The 17,305-nt window shown below is 50.1% G+C and overlaps 1 protein-coding gene across 4 annotated transcripts in view; it reads right to left on the minus strand.

The window, feature by feature from the left end:
• Positions 1–17,305, minus strand: part of ITGA11 (integrin subunit alpha 11) — a 131,907-nt gene that overhangs the window by 54,177 nt on the left and 60,425 nt on the right. For all 4 annotated transcript variants that reach the window (XM_008016110.3, XM_008016109.3, XM_008016108.3 and 1 more), the window contains exons 3-6: positions 11,664–11,764; positions 7,206–7,297; positions 4,136–4,250; positions 1,027–1,154 (exon numbers count right to left, since the gene is read on the minus strand). In XM_008016110.3, coding sequence (XP_008014301.3) covers positions 1,027–1,154; positions 4,136–4,250; positions 7,206–7,297; positions 11,664–11,764 — 436 coding nt within the window. The remainder of the gene's footprint in view (positions 1–1,026; positions 1,155–4,135; positions 4,251–7,205; positions 7,298–11,663; positions 11,765–17,305) is intronic.

A 17,305-nucleotide genomic window follows, 5' to 3' on the forward strand; every position in this document is an offset into this window, starting at 1 on the left:
TTTGCAAGAAAGTAACCACAGCCAAAGGGAAGTAGGTTCTGCAAAGTTCTGGGAATGAATGGACAGCTTGATGGCACAAGAAGGGGTGCATATAGAGAATGGAGACTTTGTGATTGAAAGAAAGGCCCAATAATTATGCTTCTTTCTTAGGAAAACGAAAGTGGAGCAGAGAATCTAAGTACAAAATATTACGAACAGTGTGGGTGGAAGATCACAGTGTTTACCAAACTCCAAAACTGAGGTTCCTTAAAACTTGTTAGAGAAGAGGTTCTTTTGTCCATGGATGATAAAATAATGACAATATTAATAGCTTCAAAATAAACAAAAAGCTTCAAGACCTATGGTAGGAATAGAACGATGAAACGTTCCTATTGGATGAGCCCACAGAGTTTATTTGGCACACGTGCCCTTCTAATGCTGGATTTTCACCCATGATACCCTAAAGGATGACCTTCTGGTGGTGGGGAACTCATTACTTCATGAGAAAGTCCACTCCCTTTTTAACAGCCCTAATTGTTACAAATAATTTCTTAGATTGACTTGAAATCTGCCATCTAATAACTTCTAGTCATTAGTCCTCACTCAGGCAGAATAAAAGGGAATGGATCTACCTCTGCTTTAGCCAGGCAGCATTTCAGATATATGAGCCTAGCAGCCCTTACCTCCTCTCCTGCCATCTTCCCTCCACGATCTATATGTCTAATTCTCCCCTGTGCCTCACTCGACAGGGCTCTAGCATCCACTCAACCATTCCCACCTTCCTTCTCACTTTTTAGCTTGTCTAAGTCTTCATAGGTGGTGTGTTGTGTCTGACCCGTGAATGAGCCCTCCCCCAAACTGTCATTTGATGTGCTGCACTGGAGAAGAGTGTCCTGAGCTGCAGCGCCCTGGTGCCGGCTGGCCCTACTACCTCTGTCCTCTTACCTACACCTCCTTTGTGCACACACAGATCTCGCCTAGACCTAAGGCAGCACCTGCCATCGGTTTGGGTGGCCCTGTTCAGAAGAGGGCCCAAGAGATGCTCACCTGGATCTGCCCTGGGCCGATGTAAAACTTCTTCAGGATGTTGATGAGGAAGTGCTGAACCTCCACCCAGGGGTAGATGCTGTTGGAGCCATCCAGGACAATGACGATGTCCATGTAGGTCTGGCACCCTGGGGAGTGGGGACACGGTTATGGCTACCCAAGGAGCAGTGTCTGCGAGTCTCTGATACTCTGGACGATTGTTCAAAGGACAAATGAATGACTCTGCTCCATGTGTGTGATTCCCTGGGCTGGGAAGCTGTCCCTGGGCTGGACATTTATCTGGGCAACGTGAATGAGCCCAGGAAGTCCTGGCTATGTCCCACCACTCTGCTGGCTGTTTGAACAAAGCTTAAATTAAGCCTGATCACTTCTATTCCTAATCAGGGACTGACCACTACCAATTGGCCAATGCTTCCGAGGCAGCCAGCACTGCTCAAATCAGTACCTTGTTATCGTTTGTTTTGCTGTGATGAGCAGGCGGCATTTACCACTCACAGCCCTAATGAATGGATTTCTTCTTTTAGGAGGGAAATATGATGTCATGGCTAGAAATGTGGGATGTGGCATCACACTGACTCCTGGCTTTGGCACTCCTTAGCTGTGTGACCTAGGGCCAGTCAAGAAACCGCTCAGCCTCAGTTTTCTCTTCTGTAAAACAGGCACAATGATAGTAAAGAGTTGCCTAGAAAAATTTATGAGAAGATGCTTCTAAAGGGCCAAGCACAAAGCAAATGCTTAGTAAATCTGAGCTGATCATGGTTTCACTTTTTTTTTTTTTTTTTTTAAAGGAAACCACTGAGTTAATATGGTACTGATATCATCAGGTCAAACTCTCATGCTATTATCTCTGCCTCTGAATATAAAGGTTGCTTTATGCTCTTGTAATATTAATACTAAATTAGGCTGGGAGTGGTGGCTCACACCTGTAATCCTAGCACTTTGGGAGTCCGAAGAGGGTAGATCACCTGAGGTCAGGAGCTCGAGACCAGCCTTGCCAACATGGCAAAACCCCTTCTCTACTAATAACACAAAAATTAGCCAGGAGTCAAGATGCACACCTGTAATCCCAGCTACTCAGGAGTCTGAAACATGAGAATTGCTTGAACCCAGGAGGCAGAGGTTGCAGTGAGTCAAGATCAGGCCACTACATTCCAGCCTGGGTGACAGAGTGAGACTCTGCCTCAAAAACGAAACAAAACAAACAAATAAACAAAAAAAACTAAATTAAAAGGAATGATGAAAATCATCAAAGAAAATTAACAAAACATTGGCCATAACAAACGTAAAAAAACCCCTCCTCTTTTAAAATCTAAGTAATTTATTTCTGTTTGTCAGCTGTTGGAGTTACTTTGAAATATTGCATACACTCTGCGTCTGGGCATCTGCTCATTTTTATTGGCGAGTTTTTATACTGTTATAAAATCCACTTTATAACAATGCTGCATGAACCTTTTGTGTGTTAACTGTTCCAGTAATTCTTGCATTTCGAAGAGGCACTATGTCGAAGTCAGTGCTGAGCAGACAGAGGAAGGTGGGGGTGGCTTTGGGTTGGGACACCTGTTGCAGGCTTTGTGTTTAGCAGAGCATTTTAGAAGCATTTGGGCAACTTGAATGCTCCACCACTTCTTGTCCCATCTGCGTACTGTGTACAGCATGATACTCTTGGCCTGGCAGGGCCTCATACATTTGTCCTTTTCTGGTTTAGTTCGGCTCTACACACGTGGACTGAGCGCCTGCTATGTGCTGGAGCTCTGCATGGTGCAGGCGGCAGTGGGGGTGACCAAGACAGAAATGCCTTGATTTGGAGGAGTTCATAATCTTTTAACAGGTTATTTTTATTTTTATTTTTAAGCCAGCTTTATTATTAGAATGTATTTATTATTGCTGATTTCTTTATTACAATTTCAAATTTTTCTTTTTAAGACACCTTGGGAACAAACTGGCTTGAGGGCTTCCTAAACATGACTGAACACTCCTTTGGGGAGCTTAAAAACACACACACTCACATGCACGCATGCACACACGCATGCACATACTCCTACTGAATTAGGACCTACGTGGGGGTACGCTGGAATCTGCATTTGATAAGCTTCAGAGCAAAGCTGCTGGTCAGCCAGGTGAGGAGGCCTCCACCACATGAGGTTCAGGGACCGTAGGATGGTCACATCTTGGCCTGGAGGGACTAGCTCTAGGGGTGGTGACATTCCCCAGTGGACCCCTCACGTACCCTGAACTCAGGTCTCCTCCTGTGCTGTGGCTCTGCCATTTCCTCTGTCATTTTGTGTGAATAGAATCCACGTCTCCTTGTCCCTCAGGAGGACCACCTCTCTGCCCCTACTGGATTGATGCTTCCTCCTACTCTCTTCCCCAGGCCCCACTGACTGGGCCCTGTTGTCTGGAGGGCAGCTGCCGGCAAGCCAGAGGTGCTAATTCCCGAACCCTCCATAAAACAGGCAGCAGCCGCTTGGGTGATGGTATTTAGTGCAGAGGAAACAGTGAGGCTCAGAGCCAAGAAGTCTGGGCTTGTGGGAGGCAGGGTCTGAGCAGTAATTCCCCAGATTTTCTTGGCGGGTGGGCAATGAACAAGAGGTTTTACGTTCCATGAGGCTCTGGATGAACTGGACAGAACTCCCTGCTGTCCAGGAGCACTAGTTTGGTGGAACTATTACCAAGGAGATTTCTGTTCTCCCTGTTCATCTACAGGGCTGCTGCATTGTGCAACATCAGGGGGCGCCATTCACATGGTAGTCTAAGCGAACAATCCCCCTAGAATTGTGCAGTGCACAGCTTGTCTGCTGCATGTGCTTACCAGGTAACCTCCTATATACCCAGGGTTTCTACAGTGAGCCTCCCTTGAGGCCGGGACTGTCTTTGAAACCTTAGCTCATTTGTTCCTCACTATCACACTTGGGAGAGGGAGGCCAGGATTATGACTCCCACAGAGGCCCAGAGAGGTGGAGTGATACATTCCAGGTCATTCGGAGAGCTGGGGCGGGGCAGGGCTAGAGTCCAAATGCTGCTTTCTAGCCACAGGTTGTGGTGCTCAGGGCCCAAGTCTCTCTGGACCATCCACTGCTCACCTTGAGGTTGCAGATTTGAAACCACTTACTTTGGAGAGCTGGGGCCACGGTCTTGGAGAACCTGAAGTTGGAGTTGACTCTTGAACACATCCCTGTGGTGTAGTAGGAGCTCCCACACTCGTGAGACCAGAGGGGGCTGCAGGCCTGGGGAGGACAGTGCAGACCCCTAGTCAGCGAGGGGCCTCAGAGAGGATCCGGGTCCAATGGCCTGAAGCCCAGTCCCATCCTCCATGACCCAAGACAGACTTCTCCTATCTGAGGGGTGAGGGGGTGAGGGGTCTTCTTTGGGTCTAACTGAACTCTCTCTTGCTGCAATGTGTACTAGTTCCTTTGGTTTCAGGTCTAATGGAGAAAAACTAATCTTGGAGTCACTTTCATTGTTTTTTCAAGGCCCCGTTCTCCATTTCATCATTTAGGAATATGATACTTCCTCACGCTACCTGTCCACCCCACTCACCCATCCATCACACGGGATCTGGGGAAGCCTTTTCATTCGTGGGTGTGAACCCTTCAAGGGTCACTAGAATAACTCCTCTGTCTGAGAGGTCGCCTGAAGGGCCTTCCTGGGCAAAGTTCTAGGACTGGGTCCCAAAAACATGCCATGGCTCATATCGGGGCAGGGGAAGAGAAGAATGTCTGTGTTCTTTCTGCGAAATGTTCTACCAAAAACAGTGATGTCAGTCCCCATTGAAGGACCGAGTGATGAGTTCTTCTCAGAGTCATTGTCATTAAACATGAAAGCTCAGCTCCATGCTTCCATTGCTATCAGGAAACCCAGAGCTAATTTTGTGCTGTAATTTCCTTTGGTTTAGGGGAGTAAGTATTCTACTTCCAATCCCCTTCTTTAATTACTTTATTTTTAAGCCCAGACCTTAAAGGTTATGTTTTATGTGTGTACTTTGTTGAAGCTGCTCTACGTAATGTTTGGAAGTTGGGGGCGGGGGTCAGGAATAAAGAATGGACAGATGGGTGGATGGATAAGTGGATGGATAGACAGATGATGGATGGATAAGTCGATGGTAGTTGGATGGATGAATGATGGATAGATGGATGATGAATGGATGTATGGATAAATGGATGGAAGATGGATGGAAGGATGGTGGATAGATGTGGATGGATGGACAGATAGATGAATGGATAATGGATGGATGATGGATAGTGGATAGATAAATAGATAAATGAATGGGTGAATGAATGATGGTTGGATAGATGATGGACGGATAAGTGGATGGATGATGGATGGATAGATGATGTATGAATGGGTGGATGAATTATAATAGATGGATGGATGAATGGGTGGATGGATAGATAGATGAATGGATAAGTGGACGGATGATGGATGAATGGATGATGAATGAATAAGTGGATGAAAGATGGATGGATGATGAATGGTTGATGGATGGATGGATGATGAATTGATGGGTGGATGAATGATAGATAGATGATGGAGGTTGATGGATGGAGGCAGGAAGGAATAAATGGAAAGATGGATGATTGCATGGGAGATTGAGGGTGGATGGATGTGTAGACAGATGGGTAGATGAATTCATGGATGGTTGGATAGATGAATGGAGGAATGAATTGTTGAGGGGGGAATGGACTGATGAGTGATTCAATGAATAGGTGACTATTTATAAACCAAGGATTAACCTACTCACAGAGGCCCCAGAGAATATATCACACCATTCCTCTCAGACCTTCATACCACCTTGTGAAGAAGAAATGTGATAAGAAGGCTGAGAGGGAAAAGGGAGTAGAGACAAAGCCCCTGATGGATATGTGTGTGGATAGGGCCAGGGGTCCTGCTTTGCCCCTGGTTGTGGCTAATGAAGGGCTATGGGCTAAATATACATCAAGGCACCTCGTGACTTTCCCTGGCAGAGCCACTGTGTACTCAAGTCCCCTTGCACCCCAGTCATCTTCTTATCTTTTGGTCTTATTTGTCTGATCTAATTTGTCTTGTGATTCATGCCCCAGATGTCTCATTTGTCAGCAGAAATAGACAAGAGCAAAGACTGACACAAGCATCCCCATCTAAAAATGGGCAGTAATTTGTACTGGGCTTTCTGGGGTAAATTTTCTCTGAAATCCTCTCTTGCAACTGTTTCTAGGAACCATCAGTCTCAGAAGGATCCTGTTTGAACCCCAAGCATTGCCCATACTGAAGGCACCACTCCAAGGTGGTGGCAAGGAGCAGGCAGTGCCAATCCATCATACCGCCCACACTCGCTACTGTGTGCAGAACCCACACGTGCTTGCCTGGGCACAGAACAGAGACCTGTAAGCAGGGCCTGCTGCTGTCTGTCCCCCAGCGTCCTGTTAGACATTACTCATTTGCTTGTCGCCTCTCTTTCCACCAGAGTGTAAGCTCCAGCAGGGCAGGGTCTCTATTCACTGCCGAATCCCAGTGCCCAGTACTGGGCTTAGCACATACTATGGTAAGTGCTCAGAAACATCGTTGATTAAATGAATGAATGTTTCTACACCTCAACCCAGATATCCCCTTTTCTTTCTTCCTTGCAAAGGCCTGTCTCTTTAAAAACAAAACAGAAGCCTCCTCCAGCCTTCTTCATCTACTCCTGGATAGTTGAGACGGGCTTGTCGCTCTGTAGCCCTTCCCTTGGCTGTAGTAAATCTGTGTTTACTTATTTAAGGCATCCCTTCCAAGTCTTCTTTGGGTATGTGGTGCAGCCTGCTTCTTTTTTCAAGCCTAGAGCAGAGATTTGACCTCCAGCCCAGACAACTAGCTCCCCAAGGGAAGGGACAGTCCCCCATCAGACTTGTTGGCTATCTGTACTTTTTCTTGTCCCTTTTCTGGCTGTTCCTGCTTCCCTCAGGGTATGCACATAACAGGGCTCAATTGTGTCTTCTGCCTGGACTGTCCCTGCCAAAACACCCAGGGTCCTGCCACCCAGAATGGCGTAAGCAGGGAGCTAGTGGGGGAGCTGCTTCCTGGAGCGCGCAGGGCCAGGCAGCTTGGATGGAGTGGGGGAGAGTGGGTGTACAGTATGTACATGAGGGTGTGTAAGGAGATGCTCCACCCCTCCCCACCTCCACCCCCACCTCTCCTGACCGCAAGCAGTGGCAGGTGGCTCTTACCAGGAAGCTGTTGTCCTTGGGGTTGGTGGCGAGACTAAGGCCGAGGCGCATGTTGTCCTTCCGCTCGGACACGTTGGACAGGGTGACCCTTCCTGGGGTGGGGGGAGAAGCTCAGCTTGCAGCCCCTTCCTGCCCGCCCTATGCCCAGAGCCTGCTGCTGGTCTGGTCACCTGAGGTGCCTCCCTGATTCTCCCTGACCCTGGGGACCTCTGGTTCTCAGGGTTTACAAAAGGCCTTCCCCAGATGTACTTTGAGGACTTCCTCACAACTCCCTGTGAGATGAGAAAACTGAGTCTCAGAGAGGCCAAACGACCTGCCCAAGGTCACACAGTAAGCACTCACCAAGCCTTCCATCTCCTAGCCCACAGCTTTTCCTCCTCCAGCCATCCGACTGGAGCCCCACTCCCCCGTGTGCCCCCAAACATGCCATGGCATCCCACCTGGGCTGGCTGCTTCTGTGCAGTTCCCCTGCTATGCTTTCCTCCAAGTCGACCCCCATCCACACATAACCAGTCCTGTGCCCAACTCTTTCCGTGCCCGCTTCTCTGCTCATATGAACCACCAACATGTGACAGCCGAGAGAGCTCCCTCTCATGGGTAACAGACAGTCAACTCAACAAGAGCCTTCCAGAACTACCAGGCCTTGCCCAGGAACGCCACTCTGAAGGTGGCTGCCAAGAGAGGTGCTTAGGAGCCCGGTTATCAGCCTGCTGGGAGTAGGGAGAGGGTCGGCTTGGCGGCAGATGAGAATAAAAAACATTGCATCGCTTAAGGTTTTACCAGATCATCCTGGAGGCCACTGAAGGAAGGGAAGTGAGTCTGAATTCCCTAGAAGTGTGTTAGTGTGTGTGTGCACGCACACACACGTGTACAGGAAGAGGGAGTGGGACAGGCTGGGGAGCTAGAGTGTGCCAGCCCTAACCTGCAGTGTGAACAGCTCTGGATGGCTTCCCTGCCTGGGGGAGGAGTAATTTCTTTTTTCTTTTCTTTTGCCTTCTCTCCCCTTCCTTTTCTTTACTTTTCTTTTTTTTTGAGGCAGGGTCTCACTGTGTCACCCAGGCTAGAGTGGAGTGGCACCATCACGGCTCACTGCAATCTCCAACTCCCAGACTCAAGCAATGGGAGGAATAATTTCTAAGGAGGCCTCAAGCAAGAATGGGTTGTACTGCGCTGTGTCAGTGACTGGAAGTGTGAAGAGTCGGCCTGGCTCCCGGGACACACAGGTCAGGAAGGCCAGCTGGTGCGGGAGTCTGGGGGTGGGCCGCTGGCAGAGCCCAGCTTGTCAGACACGGACTGTTTCGTGGACTGGAGGGTGGGGGCAGCTGTGTTTGTTGTTTTGCCTTTTTGGTTTTCCTCAGTTTGAAGCAAGGCTCCTTTTGAAATCTGCCCTTCTTGACTGTGCTAAGAATGACTGGGCTTGATTTCTCTTTTGTCTGTCCAAACAGGCACGAGAGAAAACAACAGTAAAGCGCCGGTGTTTCTGAGATGCTTTATCATCTACAAAGCACCACGCACACCTGCCCTTTCAGGACCCCTCATGGTCCTGGGAGACCTGGGGTCATCATTTCCATTTTACAGATGAGAACATCGAGGTATAGAGAGGGTTAGTTACTGCCACAAGGTTACGTGCTGGGAAATTAAAGAGCAAGATCTTTAGCCCAAACCATGTGATGTTTCATCCTGAGTCCCGTGTTTTTTCCCATCTGATGGCATCGTGGTGGCAGTGGGAATTAGAGAGGCAGCTCCATGCTCCAATGGGCTGGGTAACCCTCGCCCCTTCTGGCTAGAATTCTGCCCTCCAATTATTTAAGGGACTCAGCCCTCGCCACCCTGCCTCTCTCTTTCCTCCCTCTCCCCTGGGACTGACGTTTGTAGTGAAACTGTGCAGCTGGTTGAGACAGAGGGGCAAGGGAGGAAAGATCCCTGTGTTGGAGTTAGACAAATTTAGGTTCAAGTCCTGCTTTGCCCTACCCCTCTGTGAGTGGGAGAGACTCACGCCTTCCTCAGCAGGTATGGGTGAGGGTCCTGGGCCCAAGCCTCTCCCCAAGCAGGGCCTGGCTTTGAGAATCACGTCACCTCCCCCAGTCCCCGCCCCTCATTGAAAACCCTGACTTTATCCAGGTGTTGGAGGGACAGTGCCAGTGGTAGAGTCTTTCCCACTGAGGTATGAATGACTGACACCCACTTAGCCTTCCCTGGAGAAAGAAGAAAGAACATTCCTGGCACCATGTTGCCCACTGCCTGGAATGGCCGTAGGAAAACCCAGGACTCGGGTTTCCCAGCCTTGCATTTTCCACTGTGGGGCGAAACTGACAGATGTTCTTTCTGCCATGCATTTTCTTCTCAGTGGGAGAGAGAGAGCCACACCTCAAATGAAGAGTAATTTTCCTCTGTCCCAACTCACTTTGCTACCCACTGCCTCCTGGGCTTGTGCCCCAGCTCAAAAATGTTTTCCAGGGTCTGATGGCTTTATGCCTCCTCCTCCCTCTGGAGAGAAATGGGGTCCACATTGCAACAGAGAAAAAAAAAAAGATTGGTTCATGAATCCACATCCCTGCCTGGACCAGAAGCTTCTCTTGGTGGCTGAGGCCCTGAACAGAGTGCTCACTCTTCCACCACTCCCCAACCTCACTGCCTCTGTCCCAACCACATGGCCTTTCTTTATCTTCTCCAACAGGGCAGACTTGTTCCTACCTCAGGTCCTTTGCACTTGATCCTCCTTTGTCTGGAGTGCTCCACCCCACCTATAACCTTCTCAAAAACTACCTGCTCAGAGAGGCCTTCCCCAACCACCTTGCTAAGGTAGAAATCCCTCTCCACTTCCACCGCCCCCTAGCCACTCTTATTACAGCACCTGGTTTATTGCACAGCATTAATCCCTGCCTAAAATTATCCTGCTTCCTAATTTGCCTACCCTATTACCTTCCCCTTCCTTGGCCTTTTGTTCTCGCCATATCCCCAATAACTAGTACAGTGTTTGGAACATGCTAGGTGCCCATTAAAAGTTCGGGAACAGATTAAACCCGGAATGGATCCTAAGAGTTGTTGAGTCCAGCCTCCTTGCTTTACACATGAGTAACCTGAGGCTCAGAGAGAGGATGTGAACTCCACATGGACACACGGCGAAGAAACTGTACAGCTGGAAGGCGACTCCAGCATGGCCAGTTTCAGAAGCCTGTGCTCTCAGGGTGCTGATGACCTGGAACCATACGCCACCCACCAGGCACCCTCTTCCCTTAGACAATTTCCTCACAATTTCCTCACTGGGCCCCAGCTGTGCTGGGTTTTCAACTTCCCACCCATGGCGCTGAGGCAGATGTGGACAGCGGGAGCCTCCGGGACCATGTGACAGACAGCTGGCTGCCCTGGGGAGTTCTTTGGGCTTTCTCTTGGATGCTGACCTTTTCATCCATCAGCTTATCTCTTGAATCTCTGCCATTCCCATGAGATCCTGCTGCCCTTCCCATCCGCCATCTCCCAGGGAGCCCCACCCCGCTGCTCTGGGATGGGGGCCCCCCTCCTCGAAGGAGGAAGGCCCAGGGTCCTGGTCCTAGGGAAGGCCAGTCCTCCAGGGCAAAGCCTAGAATTGCAGCTTGTCAGCCAAAATGGAGCTTTTTCTCCCTTCTGAGAGCAGAGCAAGCAATGGCCCAGCCGCTGTCTGACCTTTAGGACAAGTGGGAGCACTTTAGTGGACTGGTGTGTGTGCTTAGTGGATACACATGTTTGCACACACATAAGCAGACACACACACGCATGCAAACACACATGAGTAAATTTTAGGAGGGCTTCGGAGGCTGGGGGCTGTTCACAGCATCTCCCTGTTCCAGAATATGCCTGAAAGCTCTTCAGTGAGGAAAGGCTTGCACTTCCGAAGGGCAGTGTTGCATGGTGGTTAAAGGGATGCCATAGCCTGTACGGACTGGACTCCAAGCCCTGCTCCTTGTGAGCTGAGTGACCCCGGGCGGGTCCCCTCACCTCTGTATGCTGTCATTTCCCATCTGTTAAATGGTTAAATCCCATATGGGTGTTGTGAGGATTAAATGAGTCCAAATGTGCCTCACACATGGTGAACATTATCTAAGATATCTGAACGTTAGCTATTGTTGTTGTTATTTCAAAATCAGGAAGAAGACCGGAAGTCCTTTTTCTTTCTCCTGGGAGAGAAAACTTTGAGTCGAAGGGCAGTGGCTGAGTCAGAAAGAGGAATGGCCTGGGACAGCTAGGGCCGGGGTTGATTCCTGGTGAGCCCCTGGCAAGCTGTGTGGCTGTGGGAAAGTTGCCTCCTCTCCCTGGCCTCAGCTTCCTCATGTGGAATGTGGGGGCAGTGACATCAGCTGGGTCACCCCGTGGGGTAGCAGGAAGGAGTCAGTGTGACCGTGGACATGGGCGTGCATCAGAGCCTGCCTTGTGTTAGACAACCGTTGGCCTCATTGTGAAGAGACCACCAGCCCACGTTACCCAGGTTGAGTTTGGTGCAGTTCCCGTGGATCACTGGACACTTGTACACGTCTCCCGTCTTCTGGTGGCCATTGGTTTCCAGTGGGGCTCCCACGACCAGCCTGGGAAGGAAGAGAAGATGAGCAAAGACACTGGGGGAGGTACTCCTTCCTGGCAGAGGATGGAGCCTGGTGGGCAATGTGGAGTGAAGTTGGGTGGGGAGGGTGGGAGGGAACCCTGGAGGTGTGAACACACGCAGATCCTCAGCCTGGGACCACTGTCTCCCTAGGGGAGGGATGCTGGGCTTTCAGCATAAAGTCATGGGACCTGTGGCCCATTCTAGGCCGTTGCCTAGGTACAGAGATGAAGACCACACGGGCTCCGCAACAAATGGGATGGAGGCAAATCCCTGGTGGAGGAGGGGACAATGTTTGAGCTGGATCTTAAGGGATGAATATTTTATCAAATGACAAGAGAGTGGTAATGGAAGTCATTCTGACAAAGGAATGATGTTTCTGGAACCACAGAGTCTCGACCATCTGTCATTACCTGAAAGGGGCCTCATTCTTCATCTTATAGGGAAGCCTTTAAGCTGGTGCCCCAGAGTGGGTCAGGGTGGACAAGGCAGCCAGTGGGCGGAAGCTGCCGTGCAGCGGGGGCTCCTGCCTTGAGCCTATGCCTTTGCAACCTTCCTTGGAGAAAGTGTCTTTGCAGATGTAACTAAGTTAAGGTTCTTGAGTTGAGATCATCCTGGATTATCTGAGTGGGCCCTAAATTCAATGCCAAGTGTCCTGAAGAGGAAACACAGAGGAGAAACACGGGGAGAAGAGAGACCTGAGAAGACAGAGGCAGAGTTAGGAGAGATGCCGCCCCAAGCCAAGGAGTGCCCGGGGCCACCAGAAGCTGGAAGAGCCAAGGAAGTATTCTCGCCTAGAGCCTGCGGAGGGAATGTGGACCTGGTGCTGCTGCAATTCAGGCTTGCGTCCTTTAGGACTCAGGGAATGCGTTTCTGTTGTTTTAAGCCACCCAGGTTGTGATCATCTGTTATGGCAGCCCTAAGGAACTAACGCACCTGACTGACTTACTTACATGTATCTAGGGAAAAGTGAGCAGCCACTCCTTCCTGGCCCGGCTAAGCCCCGGTGACCGTGCCCTGGAGGAAAAGCCTGTGACCTTGGAGGTGTGGCTGTGGACTCACCCCCCTTGATGCTGGGGAGAGTTCTACCTCAGACTGGAGGGTCCCCAGGTCCTGTCCTTAGTGCTCCCCAGGGCCCTCTATGCCTCATCTCTCACCCAGCAGAAAGCAGCTCCATCACGGGGGCCCAGAGTGTCCCAAGATTCTGACCTGCCCACTGGGTCTGAGGCACGTGACTCTGGCACACCTGGGGTCCTCTAGGCCTTGGGTGCCGGTCTAGTTCTCTACTCAGGCCATATACTAACAGTGGCTAAGAACAGTAACCCTCCCCAGGGACAGTGGTACTGTGTGGGAGGGGACACCACAGCCCACAAGAGCCCTGAAAGGCTTTCAATCCCGAGGGATAGAGAAGAGATGATGGTGGGATCTGGCACACAGGGACAGGTGGGACTTTCTGGAGCTTTTTAACCTTGCTTTTCCAGCAGCTTCCCACTGCCTGGTGACATGGCCCAAAGAAGAAGCTACTGCACGCCAGCTGACTTAGATGGTTGGGAGGAGGTGGCCGGGAGGCTCGGGCTGCATGGGACTTAAGTGGCTTCTTATGGTCCATTGCTCCCCCTGCCCCGGTCCACCTTGACACTGTCAGGAAGGAAAGCCAGGTCTGAAGTGGGAGTTAACAGAACTCTGTTTGAAATTAAGCGTCTATGAAATAAGAGCTGAGGTTTCTCCCCTGGGGAGCCAGATGCTGGCAGATTCTATATATATCCCCTTATTAAGCCTGCCTATTTTTGACTGGCAGAAATTAATTGGACCCATAAAATCTGTTTGTCTAGACGAGGTGATTTTTGGCTACTTAATTCTGCAAGTGATTGTGTGGTCGAGGCTGCTCCATCCTTAAGAGAGAGAGAGGGAAAGTGAGACAAAGGAAGAAAAAGGTCAGTAAGAGAACCCTGGGCTCTAAGCTTACTTCTCTGCGGCTGCTCCAGTTTTCAAGGTTAACTTGACACATGTCCAAGTCTTCCTGAGGGACACGGTCCTCCTGGGCACTTTTGCTGGATAGAGGAGCACCTCTCAGGATGCCTCTGGGATAATCAGGTGCAGCATGTTCTAGATTAGAAAAGCCATGGCCAGCTGGGTGCAGTGGCTCATGCCTGTACTTCCAGTACTTTGGGAGGCTGAGGCGGGTGGATCACCTGAAGTCAGTAGTTCAAGACCAGCCTGGCCAACACGGTGAAACCCCCGTCTCTACTAAAAAATACAAAAAAATTAGCCAGGTGTGGTGGTGGGCATCTGTAATCCCAGTTACTTGGGAGGCTGAGGCAGGAGAATCGATTGAATCCAAGAGAAGGAGATTGCAGTGAGCAGAGATCATGCCACTGTACTCCAGCCTGGGTGACAGAGCAAGACTCCATCTCAAAAAAAAAAAGAAAAAAAAAAAAAAAGAAAGGCAACGAGAAACAGAAGGGGCCATATATATCTAGGCAAGCTATGTGCAAAGACCGGTGACTTCCCAGAAGTCATGTGTCCTGGCAGTGGCTGAGATGGGACAATCTGGCAGTAAATTCACTAAGTCACTGAGACCTCGAATTTGCAATGAGACCGGTTTTGTCCTTTTCAAAGAACAAGGGCCATTCCCTGGGTCCCATCTCCACTCTCCCAGGCCTCATTTCTCTGGGAGTCCATAGTACTTCACGAGGTAGGAGGGCAGCACTTACTGTCCCCATAATACAGATGCAGAAACCGAGGCCCCAGGAGGGGAGCTGACCCAGTCTCAGAGTTGGTTTGTGGCAGGGCCGGGACTGGAGTTCTCCTGGGACTGCTTCCTCTGCATTGTCTCAAATGTTTCTTTGCCGTGAAAGGAGGGCCTGGGTCAGCCCTTCTCTTTATTCTTGAGTCTGGGCATTACGTGTGCCTGTTGGGCTTGAGGTTTTGAGGACATGATTCAGTCTCAGTTTGAGGGGATAACTGCCGAAGCGCAGGGAAAATGTTCACGTCACCACTGAGACCAGCCAAATTGCCTGGGGTCTGGCAGCCCCTGCCACCCCCTGTGGCCTCAGCCTTATATAGCCATCTGCAGCCTCAGGGCCTGCTGTGCCTCTCGGGGGCTTGATACCCTATACCTCCTGGCATGGGCACCAGACGGCATGGCAAACCCCAAAGGTCGTTGCAAGCATCCGGCCCTTTCCATGGGCTGTGTGCTGTGAGTCACCGGCTGCGGGCTCCCAGCATTCTTCCTGCAGAGGCGCAGGGAGCAGGGCTTCGGTGGATGGGAAAATGGGCACGAGGCATTCCAGCCACAGCCCTGTAGGACCCTTTCCCTGGTGACCAACCTCTACGGAGGGGCTTGCCGAGAGACGATGCTCGCTGTGGAGACTGCCACTGTGGAAGACTGGACATGGCCCTGCTCTGCGCTGGGCTCCTTGGCTCCTTGCCTGACCCAGGCTAAGACAAAGGACCCCTGACTCCAGCGCCCTCCCACCTGACTCTACCTCACACCCTCTCCAACAAGGCCCTTTGGGGACTCATCCTGAATTCTGCTTATCCTCAGCTCCATTCTTCCAGGCAGTTTTGGTCTCTAAACTTAAAATTCAATCTCCTGTAAGAAAAAAGATGACATGTACCCCTAATTATGTGTAAGTGTATGTGTAAATTATACCAGCATAAACAGTCCAATTTTAATTAACTGTATATTAAATGTTAGTAATTTTATTTTTTTCAGATAAAATATAAACCTAAATAGAACTCACATTATTTTATTTCTGTACTCCAGTATATTGTCCAGCACAGTCCCTGTGGTGTGTGTGTCCCACCCTGGAGACCATCCCTTTAAAATCCAGCATAAATTCCCACCTGCTCCAGGAAGCCCTCGGTGATTACCCTGCCCTTTCTCATATAAACTGGCATGTAATCCCTGCTGTCTGGTGTGGCCAATGTTGTAGTGTCATGATTCCCTGAGGTCTGAGGTGTCCTGGATTGCCCTGCTGCACCAGCGTAGGGTGATCCTGAAGGCACTCAGCAAAGAGGTGCCCAGTGACCTACCTAACCTTCTGTAAGACAGTCTGCAGCAGGAGCAACTGTGGGAGCTTTTGGCTTTGCCTCAGGCCTAAGAGAAGCCCCCGAATTCAATTCTTGGAAAGAGGGTTGCTGAGAAATTGAGTACTTTTCCACGCATAGGAGTTCAATGGGGTGACCCAGCTTCCATGCTAAAGTCAATGTTGACTGCTTCCCTGGTTTCCATTTCCTCCTTCTCAACAGTACTCATTTCTGTTTGAGGATCCAGGGAATCGGACTGTATTCGCAGTCGCAGGGATGGAGCACATAGCTCATGTCAGGACAGTTTATCCCCCAGCTGCAGTGATTGAGTCAGGGTGGGCCAAAGACTTAAACCTCCCCAATCAAAGTGAATCTCAAGACTTGTGCTTGGGATGCAGGGATCAGTGTGGTCTCTTTTCTCTGGATGCCGTAGTGAGTGAATGCAAGGCCTGGAACTGTTGGCAGTCACCTTGTGATGATGAGGGGTATGAGCTGATACATGGACAGCAGGAGAGCTGAGAGAAGCATGAAGAGAAGGAGCTGAAGTCCTGCTGATGCTTTGAACTCCTGGATCAAACTGTACCTGAAGCCTAACTACCACTAGACTTTTCAGACATAGGCACAATGACTACCTTTTACTGCACAGTAAGTCTGTGAGGTTTTAGGTACTTATAAGTGAAAACATCCTAATGTTTAGAGCGTACAAGGCAAAAAAGTGCACATAGTTAAAATTACTCTTAGAAATTCCATATGTTATTATGCTATAAGAAAAACATGGCAACCAAGACCAACGAGGGAGAAGCAGATTCATATTCCCTAGCTCATGGTCCACCTGGGGCCTGGACTTACTGAGTGAGGGGTGGGTGGAATCGCCAGCACCATGTATATTATTTTTCTCTTGTTGTTTAAGTGAATGCATAGAACTTTCCCCTGGCCCAGACTTGTAGGAACAGAAACCCTTTTGTCCTATGTGCATCCCACTTACAACAGCTGCTTAGACAGGGAGCTCTGCATTCCAGATGTTTCTGGTTACCTGGTAACAGGCCTAGAGATCATCAGAGCCGGGAGGAAACATGCAGGTTCCTTGGGCCAGCCTCAAATGTGGGATCCAAGGCCAGGATGAGAAGTGCTGTGTCTGAGGCCTCAGAGCAGGCAGTGGCAGAGCTAGACTAGTACGTGGTGTCCTGACTCCCAGGGTAGTGCTTCTCCCAAGCCATGGAGGACAGAAAGCCCAGAGGCAAGGGCTGGGGCTCTAGGCCCTGTCAGACTTTTATAGGTTGTGTCTGTTGAGGCAGGCGGGAGCAGCTTAGTTCCCTAGCAGATGAAATGAGCCCAAGGGCATGAATTGAGTTCACTGGATGCTGGGGGAAGGAAGAAGGAACCTCCAAGGATGGGTCTGCCTCTGGAGGAGGTCCTAGGACCAGAGGCTGGCATGGACTGCCTAGGAAGGGAAGAATGTGGGTTCAATCCCCTCCCTGACAGGCCTCACGGCCTC

Source organism: Chlorocebus sabaeus, chromosome 26 (assembly GCF_047675955.1).
Source record: "Chlorocebus sabaeus isolate Y175 chromosome 26, mChlSab1.0.hap1, whole genome shotgun sequence".
In the NCBI taxonomy this organism is placed as follows: Eukaryota; Metazoa; Chordata; class Mammalia; order Primates; family Cercopithecidae; genus Chlorocebus; species Chlorocebus sabaeus.